The sequence below is a fragment of the Zonotrichia leucophrys genome, chromosome 4A (assembly GCF_028769735.1).
Source record: "Zonotrichia leucophrys gambelii isolate GWCS_2022_RI chromosome 4A, RI_Zleu_2.0, whole genome shotgun sequence".
Classification (NCBI taxonomy): Eukaryota; Metazoa; Chordata; class Aves; order Passeriformes; family Passerellidae; genus Zonotrichia; species Zonotrichia leucophrys.
In genome coordinates, this window is record NC_088174.1 from 13,317,501 (window position 1) to 13,329,152 (window position 11,652).

Below are 11,652 nucleotides of genomic sequence, written 5' to 3' on the forward strand. Positions count from 1 at the left end.
CCTGGTGTGCCTGGGAAGTAACTACAGAGAGAGCTCACACAGTGGTGTAGTTCATGTCTGTGGTGGCTTTGTGCTGGCACAGGGGATAGCATATGGATTTAGCCTCTGCACTTCCTCTGAATGGTGCTGCTCAGTAAAGAGCTGTATGAAAGGCCTGTCTATAGCTATGAGTGGAGTAGGAACAAATCTTAAAGTAGCACATGACTTGCCCAGGAATAGTACATTTGCATGATAAGTGTGGGATATACCTGAAAATGGAGCTGTGTTCCTCATTCCTGGAAGTTACTAGACCTGTCAGAGCTGCTGCATTGTGTTTTGGCTGTACATGTTGGCTTATAAGTAGCTGAAAAAAAATAATGTCCCAGCTGTTGTTTATAAATAGCAACAAGCCTTAAAGAGCTGAAGGAGAAAAAAGAATATCAGACACGTCCACTTAAGACCTCTTAGATGCTCAGTCATCTTTCTGTGCACTGCAGGCAGGAGAGGCAGGTGGTCAGGGCACTGTCTGAACTTACCTGTAACATATTCTCAGCCACTAATGGACAAGTTCAGTCCATCTGGGGATCTTGCTAATAATCACCTTTCTTTCAGGTTGTCAAGACAATTGGTTTGCGAGAGGTCTGGTTTTTTGGACTTCAGTATCAAGACACCAAGGGTTTCTCAACATGGCTAAAATTGAACAAAAAGGTATGTTTGCTCCAAGATTTTGCTTGTACTTGTTCCCTTCTGAGAGTGCAGGGGCAAATTCAGTCTCCATACTTCTGTCAGGGATCTGTTCTTCCCTATCCATGCACCTCAGTTACTGCAAGAGTTGGTGCTGTGGTGTCCACACACTCCCTCCCCAGGGTATGAAGAGTTGTGGTGTCTGACCTTGTCCTGCATCTAGCTCTGTTAAACAGGCCAGATTTGTTACCCTTCCTGGTAAAATGCTGATGTTGTGCTCAAGTGAGCATCTTGGCTGGGGAGAAACCTGGAAAGTAACTTAGCTACCACTGGCCATTAATACTGGCTGGTGTGAGTCCAGTGGGGAGAAGTGATGAGGCATTTAGCAGTAAGTAATGGAAAATCCTTGTTTTTCTGCACACTCTTTTCTGCATTGGAAATGAGAAATATTTTTCTAGTGCATGCTTGTTTTCCTGTTTGTAAACCTCTCCCTTTCACTTTTATATAGGCTATAAAATCTGCTAACTTTGTTCCAGGTAACAGCACAGGATGTACGTAAAGAAACCCCCCTGCTTTTCAAATTCCGTGCCAAGTTCTACCCAGAAGATGTGGCAGAAGAGCTGATCCAGGACATCACACAGCGCCTGTTCTTCCTGCAAGTGAAGGAGGCGATTCTGAACGATGACATTTACTGTCCCCCAGAAACAGCTGTGCTGCTGGCTTCCTACGCCGTCCAGTCCAAATACGGAGACTTCAACAAAGATGTGCACAAGTCTGGCTACCTTGCTAGTGATAAACTGCTCCCACAAAGGCAAGTGAACCTGCATGGTCTTAGACAATCTCTTTCTTAAAGGGTTTGTGATTTTTTTAATTCTTTTTTTTTTAAATGTAGGGGATGTTTTGATTGCAATACTCAGAATAAAATATAGCCTTGTGCCACTTTGAGTATTTAGATTAGTATTCAATTAATTAAGTGCTTTAACCTTAAATTTCCTATTGCTACTCTGAAACTCTAATCAAAAGTAGTGAGAAGAGCTCCAAAACAAAATACACGACAAGAAAAAGAAACTGAATAAAATTACTCATTTATTAGAAATCTGGATACTGACCATTGTCTTTATCTAGCCTGTTAATGAAGCTGTATTTCTTGGAATATTTTTGTGGGTGAACTCTGATGCCAATGGAGTATTTAATGAAGCATTATTACAGAGTGATGTGATTGTGTGTGTGCATATATGCAGTGCTTGGTTTGAAACATCCCATGTATGCTCTTTCTAGGGTTTTGGAGCAGCACAAACTTAACAAGGACCAGTGGGAGGAGAGGATCCAGGTGTGGCATGAGGAACATCGAGGAATGATTAGGTAACCAATGCAGTGTGAGACTGCTGTATTTAAAGTAGTGTCAATGTGTAATGTACAAATACATTAAAAAAAAAATAATCTGTGACTTGCTTCAGGATAAGTTAGCATTCTTCAGGTTATTTTGCTCAGAGTAACTAGGTTTACATGCCTCTGCTGGTCCATGTCAGCTGGCTGTTCTTAGTAAAACATGACTGATTTAGCAGAGTTTGTAATTATCTACTAGAGTGATGCTTAGAACCTTTGCCAGCTTATTGCTGCTCTGTCCACATGGGAAGTTAGAACCTTCTTGCTCTAATTGCTTAAAGACTCAAAAGAGAATATCTGCTTTCTTTTAACATGCTGCAGAGAAGATGCTGTCTTGGAGTACCTGAAAATTGCACAGGATCTGGAAATGTACGGTGTGAACTACTTCAGTATTAAGAACAAGAAAGGCTCTGAGCTCTGGCTAGGTGTAGATGCTCTTGGACTCAACATTTATGAGCAGAATGATAGGTAATAAACCTCTCTCTCTTAATTATTGCCTTCAGCTCCTTTCCAATATAAAGTCATTTAAAATCAATCTCTCCTGGAATTCAAATATTTAACTAAACTCCACCATTTCTGTATCATTCTTGGCCGTGTTTTTGACATTGCCAGAATAATCCATGAAATGTGATTCTTTGGACCAACAAGTACAAGAAATGGGCAAATCTTTTCAAGATAGTTTCACTTTATCCCTAGTCTTCCTGCTATAGATGCATTCTCCAGTTCTGATTTTCATTTAAAAGACAAAAAAAAGTGGGATTGAAAAACTGCTTCTTATATTTATATTTCATCTGTGTGACTAATTTTGTCTGCTGATTTCAACTGCCATAAGGGCACTTAAATATGAGGGTGGATTTGGTATAATTTTGAGCTTTATATTCTAAGTCAAGAATTTGAAATGACTTTGGGCTCTCTTATTTCTTTTTGCTTCCCATTTTTACAGGCTAACACCGAAAATTGGATTCCCCTGGAGTGAGATCAGAAATATCTCATTCAATGACAAGAAATTTGTTATTAAGCCTATTGACAAGAAAGCACCAGTAAGCAAGATTCATATTAAGCTATTGAACCTTCAGCTTCTTAGCTGAACTATTTCTGTGGGTTTGGTTTTGGGGGCTTTTTGGGGTTTTCTGCACAGAATCTTTTCATCAATAGCATGAACGTTGACGTAAGCAGGGAAACCTGTTCAGGGCAGTCAAGTGATAGTTATGATTCTTTTTTCTGGCTAAGAAGGTAGAAATTTAGTATAAGCTTAAACTTTTAGCATCAGTGGCAGGGAGTAGCTCTTTGCTTAGGGTTTCTGATTCTCCTAAGACTGTTCAGATTCTCTGATAATACAGTTAGGGATCTGAGGGACCTCTGTTAGCTGTGGATGCTTCCTTTGCAACCTGTTGCCTTTAATAGTTTGTGAGATGATCTTTTGCAGGTTTTCACCTTACTTAAAGCAGAAGCTTTAAGTCATTTTGTAGGGTAGGCTGGAAGTTTTTTCCTTGCAAATTTATATTGAATGTAATTGCTTTAATCTTTAAGGCCTAATAATTTCCAGTGCTAGCCGTACCTTCTGTTCTTCTGGTCATTCTTGTTTCATTGCTGCTTGAAAGCATTTCCCTGTTGCTCCTTTTGAACAGAACAAAGTTATTTATCCATTGATTGTAACGTTTAACACCCCTTCTGGCACAAGCCGAGACATTACATCCTAAGTGGCTGGCCAGGCTATTATACAGATTATTGAAGTGGGAAGAAAGGTGGGAGAAGCCAGGGACTCGGTGTGCCTGGTAAGGCAGCCCTGCTGGTGTTTGTAATGAAATGGTGATGCAAGATGCTGTGTGCTTGGTGCTAGGGGTGTGCTGCAGTGAAACCCAGAGCACTGGAATGACACACTGGGTGCTGCTGCCCTGGGTGTGCTTGTCAGGTTGAAATGCATTTCAGAAATAAGTGTCTAACTGCCACCACCAGTGAATTAGATGTTATTAAGAAAAGCTGGCTGGCAACTCTAAAATGCTCGGGGTCTTAGGAGCATAGTGCATAGCACAAGGGGCTTCTTATGCTGAAAGAACAAATGTAATGCTGCCTTTTTCTTGTCCCAAGGACTTTGTATTCTATGCCCCTCGGTTACGGATTAACAAGCGGATCCTGGCGCTTTGCATGGGGAACCACGAGCTCTACATGCGCAGACGTAAACCAGACACCATCGAGGTGCAGCAGATGAAGGCACAGGCTCGGGAAGAGAAACACCAGAAACAGATGGAGAGGTTGGTAGGGCTCTGAGTAGCCTGGGTGTGACTAATTAGTGCTGGAGTAGCATCATATGCTAGATAAATGGCTGGCAGCACCTTAATCTGCTTGAGCCAAAAGTAAAGCAGGTTGCTTTCTGCTTCAGTAGGTCTGATGGGATGATAGTAATGGTACTCACCACAAATGTGACTTCCCATTACTTTCTTGGACTTGTGAACTTGTCATTGAGATGAATGCCAGCAGAGCTTTATATTTTTGCACTTCTATAAAAGGAGTAAAGCTCATTATCTGAGTGCTGTAGGGCACATCTTGTGTGTGCTCTTTTTGTGTGTTTACTAGGAAGTGCTCCAAGTTGGTTTGAAATTACATTGTGACTTCCTTCCATCAGAGCCCTGCTGGAGAATGAGAAGAAGAAGAGGGAGTTGGCAGAAAAGGAGAAGGAGAAGATTGAGCGTGAGAAGGAGGAGCTGATGGAGAGACTCAAGCAAATTGAGGAGCAAACCAAGAAAGCTCAGCAAGGTAGTAGGAAATCTTTCAGTGTTTCCTTTGAGGATGAACAGTCTGAGTGAGAAGGGTTCAAATAGTAAAGCTATGAGCATCTCTGAGTAATTTGTCTCTCCAGTGTTGTGTGCTAACTGGTGTTAGGGCACTGGTTTAGCCTCCTGAAGCTGAATGTAAACCCTCCATATGCAGTTGCTGAAAAAATATATGCATTAAAGAAATGGGTAACAGCCAAGATGTCTCTCTTAGCAGTGGAAGTACCTTGCCATTGTTCCTGTGCTGGCTGGAAGCTTTATCCCAGCATATCTGTAGAGGAAGGAGTCAGAGTGTAGCAGGGGTCACACCAGCCATTGCTGTGGTGATTTGTTATCTAATTGCTTGGCTAGAGTTAGTGTGGTGCTGCCCAAGCAAAATACTGAATGGTTCTCTGCCCTTAGGTATGTAATTTTGGGCTGGGTGCTTCCCCACAAATCCATTGGGGGTGGGCCTGACTTTGTCTTACAGCTCCAAGTAAAATGTAAAGGAAAGGACAGGGAACAGTTGCTTGCATCCCTCCTTTACCTGTCCCTCTGAAGGAAAACCCATATCCAGACAGACTTTCCTCTTCTACTGCCATTGTTTACTTGATCTGACTTGAAATGTGCTCCCCTATTTTCAGAATTGGAAGAACAGACCCGCAGAGCTCTGGAGCTGGAACAGGAGAGAAAACGAGCTCAGGAGGAAGCAGAGAAACTGGCTAAGGAACGCAGGGAAGCAGAAGAGGCCAAGGAGGCCCTATTGAGAGCATCCCATGATCAACAAAAGACCCAGGAACAGTTGGTAAGTTGGTGAACTGAAAATCAAGTAGGGAAAATAGTGCAAGGGGAAGCTTTTGAAGCAAACCAGGCTATGAATATAGTGAGGAAGCACTATATACACAGGTTCTTTAATTTTTATCCTCAAGTATATGAAAATATGCATAAATACAAATGTATGCCTTTTTTTTGTATGTGATAATGATAAAGTGTTGCTTTGGGGAGAAGGAAAAAGAACCAACTCAACAACCAAACAAAACCCCAACCCACAATGAAATGCAAAATTTTTTTGGCTTCCTTTCCTCTTTCATCATGGAGGTATTGGTGGAATAAAGTTAACAGGAAGGCTTTCTTCTCACTGAAAAGATGTGTTTTCACTCAGGACTTGAACTAAATGTTTGATTTAGGATGTACCTTGGGGTTTGTTTCCACTAAAAACCTTTCTTCTGCAGGCTGCTGAGATGGCAGAACTCACAGCTAGGATCACACAGCTGGAGCTGGCCAGGCAGAAGAAGGAGAGCGAGGCACAGGAGTGGCAGTATAAGGTAAAGCAGAATCTGAGCAAATGGAATCCCTTCTGTGGAATTGCTCTTTGTTCTGGGTTGTAACCTAAACTACTGCCCTAGATTCCATGCTAGACTCAATTCTTGCTAGCTTGAGGCTATAGTAAATATGCAGCTTTGGTTTTCTCCATGGAACTGGTGACTTATTCTAACTCCATGTAGCAATTTTTGACTAATTAGACCTGTGGCCCATTTTCCATTAACAGTAACAATTCTTCAAATCTCTGAAGTGTTATCCAGCAGAAAATTTTGCAAATGATGGTAGCTGAGTAGCTTTGGAATACACCCCTTCAGAGGTGCAAGGTTTCCTGTAGTGAGCACCAAGTGGTGCTTCTGTGAGAAGTCTCAGACACTCAGGATTCTTCTGGCTGACTCACTGTGGCATATCCTACTGCAGGCACAGAGGGTGCAGGAGGACCTAGAGAAGACCAAAGAGGAGTTGAAGACTGCCATGAGCACCCCTCATGTCACTGAACCCATGCACTCTGAGAACGAGCACGATGATGAGCAGGATGAGAATGCAGCAGAGGCCAGCGCTGAGCTGAGGTCGGAGGCCACCATCAAGGACCGCAGCGAGGAGGAGCGCACCACTGAGGCAGAGAAGAATGAGAGGGTCCAGAAACACTTGAAGGTAAGAAGCTGGCAGCAGAATGTGTGTGGGGCTGCTGCTTCTGCCTTTCTCAACGTTTCTTGCAGCTGGAAGGTATTGCTGTTATTTAAAAAATGAGGGGAGACACAGGGAAGGGAGATGATCATGATCTTGCCGGATAGCTGCTTAACCATTGAGTAAGAGAGGCAGCTCTGGTCTCCTGGCACTTGAATTCCATTTTACTGGAAGCAGTGAAGTATTTTGAAGCAGTGCCAACAAGTAGTGTCTGTCAGATGTAGTATGCTGTCTGTGAGAATTGCCAACCACCTGACAGCTGTTCATAGCCCTGGCTGCAAGGAATTGAAGAACTTTGTGTGATTCCTATCCAGCAGCTGTCTCTAACTGTCAAGTCTGGGTTGTGTTGCAAAACTCTGCATTGCAAAACCCTGGAGTAGCCCACAGGGGCTCAGCACAGAGACAGCACTACTGAACCCTCTTCTTGTGAGGAACTCCAGTGTTCTGGTGTTCAATTCCAAGCATTTAGTTGTGCTGCCTGACTTGCACCAGGCTTTGCCCATTCTGCATTGTGCTGTGGTGGTTACATACAGAAGGGTAGAGGTGCATTTTATCTTCTGCAGTAAGTTTTTTTCTTGTGGAAAGCTAGTAATTCCTCAGATTCTGCAAGATGTTCTTGCTGTTTTCAGGGATCCCTCCACATGGCTGATCTTTTAAAGTACAGGCATTGGAGACAACCTTTCTTAACTGTGCTAGATGAAGATAAATAGGTGCCAGATTGCCTGATGTTTTATACCTTCAAATATTAGGGAGAAACATGAACAACTTCCACAAAATCATAGATCTGTTTAGGTTGGAGGGGCCTCCATGAGATCATTTAACCCCACTTCCTTGCTCAAGCAAGGTCAGGTAGAGCAGGTTGCCCAGAAGAATACACCGGGGCTTGTCTGTTTCCTGTCTCTATATAGACACCGGATCTTTAGGAGGATCAGCAGGAAATCTTGTCCAGCTTTGAGTCCCTGTCCAGCTTTGAGTACTAACCTGCTGCTGTCTGTTTCTCCTCCTCCAAAGGCTCTTTCCTCAGAGCTGGCAAATGCTCGGGATGAGACCAAGAAGACAGCCAACGACATGATCCACGCTGAGAACATGCGCCTGGGCCGAGACAAGTACAAGACCCTGCGCCAGATCCGGCAGGGGAACACCAAGCAGCGCATCGACGAGTTCGAGTCCATGTAAACTCCCCCTGCTCCTGCTGCCCTGCACTCTCTTCTCCCCTCTTTCCCATCCTCTCCCATCATCACTCATAATTGTGCTATGCTGGAACCACTACAGAAGAGTGACCATGGTCTTATTTATCAAGTTTTGGGCAAATGCTGGAGTTAAGTGACAGAAGAAGGAATAGTAAATAATGTCTGCCTGAGGTGGCTTGGGGAAGCAAATGTGTATTAAGGCAAATCTGAAGTTGTTTGGCTTGGGGTAAAGTCTTAGTGTGTTGGGTTTGCCCACTGAGGTGGCTGTGTTGCTGTCTTCTCCCGTTGTGTGGGGAGACCAGCAGATACTTGTACTGCATTCAATAGCCAAGAGCTGTCAGTCTGACACTCTGCCTTCCTACTAACCTGTGCAAGCTTCAGGATTAAGCTTAGTAGCCAGGGTCTGAATTTCTGACTTAACCCAGAGTCTGAATCATGTAGTTTAAAAGGGGAGCTTAGGAAGAAGGATTGAAGGTAAAATATGGACTTTCTCTCTAAAAGACCAAAGCTTTTGTCCTACAAAAATAAGCAGACCAAACAGATTCTGTGGTGTTCCTGCTGGTGTTACATTTTGTTGTTTAATGATGGAGCTTTGAATTTTCTAATCATGAGGAGGCCTTTGGAATATTTCCACTGATACAGTGTGGTTTGAAGCCTCGAATTCCCTGCTTTCCAGAGGTTTTGTCTCTGGTCAATGGCTTTGTTCACTATCATTTGTCTGACTTCAATGTAACCAGTGAGGCAGAGATAGCTAGAGTACACTGCCTTCCTTTTTGGTTTTGCCATTGAAAACCTAAAGTGGGAGGGAGAATTGTAAAAGACTAAAAATTATTGTAGCTGTATTTTCCCTTGCTGAACAGATACTTTTCTAGTTACATGATCAAGATTTCAGGTTTTTCCTTAAGAGGCCTTTTTAGCACATAGTTGTTGGTGCCTTATGACTGTGTATAGATCTACTGTAGCTCAGATACATTTAGTTTAAACTAGATGCAATCAAAAAAAGTGATCAGCAGCTGGGGACCAAAAACTGCTCTCATATCTGGGTCATGTACAAGACTGCATCTGTCTTCCTGGCTTCAAGCAGCATTTGAGGGGAGAGGATCCTGAGACACTTGTCCAATTGCTTTCTTAATCCTCACTAGCACTCTGCCACATCCCTGGCTCAAGTGCTTTTCCTTCCCCAGAAGGATGCTTGGCCTTTTGTGGCTTTCTCTTAGAAATGGGATACAAATGGTTGTGAGACTAGTCCTGAGAGCTGCTTGTGCCAGGTATTGTAATAACCATCACCTCCTGTCATCCAAGCTGCCCATGCTGTAGCTACCCAGAGTCCTCCCTGCCAATTCTGTGGAGGAAATAGCCATGTATGCTCAGGGTTGAATTGGATGTTGCCTTGATCCTTCATAAAAGGAACTATTAACCTTCAGGAGAGTCATCTTAAAAATGGGTTCCACTAAAGTGAAGTCCTCCTTTGTTTTGCCCTCCTTGGATTAGTTTGTCCCTGTAGGAAGTCATTAGGTTAGCCTGGGATTTATTTTCTTGCCTAGCATAATTCCAAATTTTGTAACCTGCTCAGTTTTGTTGATTCTCCTTTTGTGTGATGTTACTGGTAATGATGATAGAAGGAAAACATCTGAGAACTGGAGCATTTTCAGCTCCCTGCTGTATGAAAAAGGGCAAAGGGAGACTGTGCCAAAAAAGAAACGTTCATGATAGTGTTAACAAACTGCAGTATTTCCCCAAGAATTCCTTGGGTGGCTGGAAACAACCTCACCAGTTCTGTGTTACTTTATTTTTCGAAAGCAATGCAATCTGTGTGGAGATTCATACAAATACCAGCCAACCTCTGTTAGAAGCAACATGCCAACCCTATGCTCTTAAACCTCCAGGTGTGTCATGTGGGAGCCCCCTTCTCTCCCCTGGACACAGAGTGCTTTTGGGGGGCACATGACATGGCAAGCTTTTTGTTGGCCAAGAAAAATATGCCTCAGTACCATGAAAGTCACAAATGAAAGATTGGAGTTAAATTTGTCAGAATGTATTTGCATATTTCTGTACTGAAGGTGACTGGCATTGGCTCTGCACGAGTCTCGTTACTGGGGAACAGACAACCTTTAAACTTCTGTTTTGGTGCTTTAAAGCTGGTTCTCAGCACTTCTGCTCTGTCCATGGCAACTATCGATGCATTTGAGGGGAGAAAAAAACCTATCTAATATTTTAATAATTTCCTAACAAGCTGATGTATGGTGCCTGGAATATGTGTTCAAATAATAAACCAGTAATTTTTTGCTTTGATGGGTCACACAACACTGCTGAGCTCTCATGTATTCTGATGTTGGCATGACTTCTGTTTATATGGTTTTTTAAACGTTCTAATTCCACATGGTCCAATAAAGGAATAGAACGGCTTGTGCCAGTGAGTCCACCTAACTCTTTGTAGTTGTTTCAGCCCTGCCTTCTTTTTAACCAGTATTATATTCCAGTGGTATCTAATGATATTTGATTTCAATATTTCTAGCTATGCACAATTAGAAAATATTAGTCAAGGGATGGAGGGTATGTTTATGGTCCTCCCCTTGGAAATGTATACTGTATTATAAAGATGATATTTTGCAAGAAAACTAATGTAAGAAGCTTTCAGTATTATGGTGAGATTTGTAGACACATTTTTTATTTGTTAGAATACAGTGAATTGTTCTTCCTCTTCATGTTCCAGTTTAATTGGATAACTACTCCTCTTGGGGGTGGGGGGAGGAAAGTACTTTATCACATGTTGCCTGGCTTATTTTTTCTTGTTTTATTTTTTTTGTTTCTGTAAATTATGATGTTGAAGGTTTTTGACCAGTTGTTTTACTGGATTATAATAAAACATCAATTCCTTAAGGTTGTGGAGTAATTAATGGGTCCATGTGCTTATCTGCAGAGAGAACCTTGACTAAGACATGTTTTTCCTATTCAGAGGAGTTGTTAAAATCCATACCTTGTTCTTCCTGAAGTGCCAATAAAGTTCAGAGAAATTCAGCAGCTTGTGTCTGGCTGGTTACTTAAGGTTTGCTTTAAGTGCAGAGCTGTCTCCTGTAGCAGGGCAGATCAGCCTTGTGGTGCCCAGGGATCAGCCTGGGAGCTCCCTCACAAACAGGGAGATCTTTCTTGCACTCTGAAAGGGAACAGCTTCAGTAACAGCTCTCTCCTTCTCCCCAGCTGGAGCCATACTGGAATGGACACTTCTTTGTGGAGGCTCTGAGTACAAATGTTCAACTTGCAGATGGACTGGCCAGAGGGAGGGATGGAGCTGCTGTGGGTGAGCTCCTGCTGTGCCCAGCCCTGGCCTGGGTGCACCCAGGAGAGCCTGGCTGGGCCTTGGGGCTGCTGCTTGCATGGACACCCTGCCCAGTCTGTGCTGCCATCAGCTGTTCTGGGGACTTGGGCACAATTTGCTTCTCAGCTGCCTCGCTGTGGCTGTCTCTGCCTGTTTCCCAGGGTCTCAGGATGGCTTCCAGCAGTGGAAGAGTGGCTGCTGCCACCTTCCTGCTAATGAACTGTGTGATCTTTATTTGCAGCTGCTCTCTTGGTGGTTGTGAAAAGGGGCCTCACAGAACCTCTGCCTAATCGTTGCTGCACTGCAGACTAAGGTGGAGATTTCACTGGAATATGTTTGT

The 11,652-nt window shown here is 43.2% G+C and overlaps 1 protein-coding gene across 1 annotated transcript in view; it reads left to right on the plus strand.

The window, feature by feature from the left end:
- The window catches only part of MSN (moesin), a 40,570-nt gene extending 29,556 nt beyond the window's left edge, over nt 1–11,014 (plus strand). Inside the window, exons 3-13 of the mRNA XM_064712620.1 lie at nt 592–687; nt 1,200–1,474; nt 1,942–2,025; nt 2,371–2,517; nt 2,993–3,089; nt 4,138–4,301; nt 4,673–4,803; nt 5,444–5,604; nt 6,032–6,124; nt 6,540–6,773; nt 7,818–11,014. Of these exons, the coding sequence (XP_064568690.1) occupies nt 592–687; nt 1,200–1,474; nt 1,942–2,025; nt 2,371–2,517; nt 2,993–3,089; nt 4,138–4,301; nt 4,673–4,803; nt 5,444–5,604; nt 6,032–6,124; nt 6,540–6,773; nt 7,818–7,982 (1,647 nt within the window). The 3' untranslated portion in view covers nt 7,983–11,014. The remainder of the gene's footprint in view (nt 1–591; nt 688–1,199; nt 1,475–1,941; nt 2,026–2,370; nt 2,518–2,992; nt 3,090–4,137; nt 4,302–4,672; nt 4,804–5,443; nt 5,605–6,031; nt 6,125–6,539; nt 6,774–7,817) is intronic.
- The last annotated feature ends 638 nt before the right edge of the window (nt 11,015–11,652 follow it).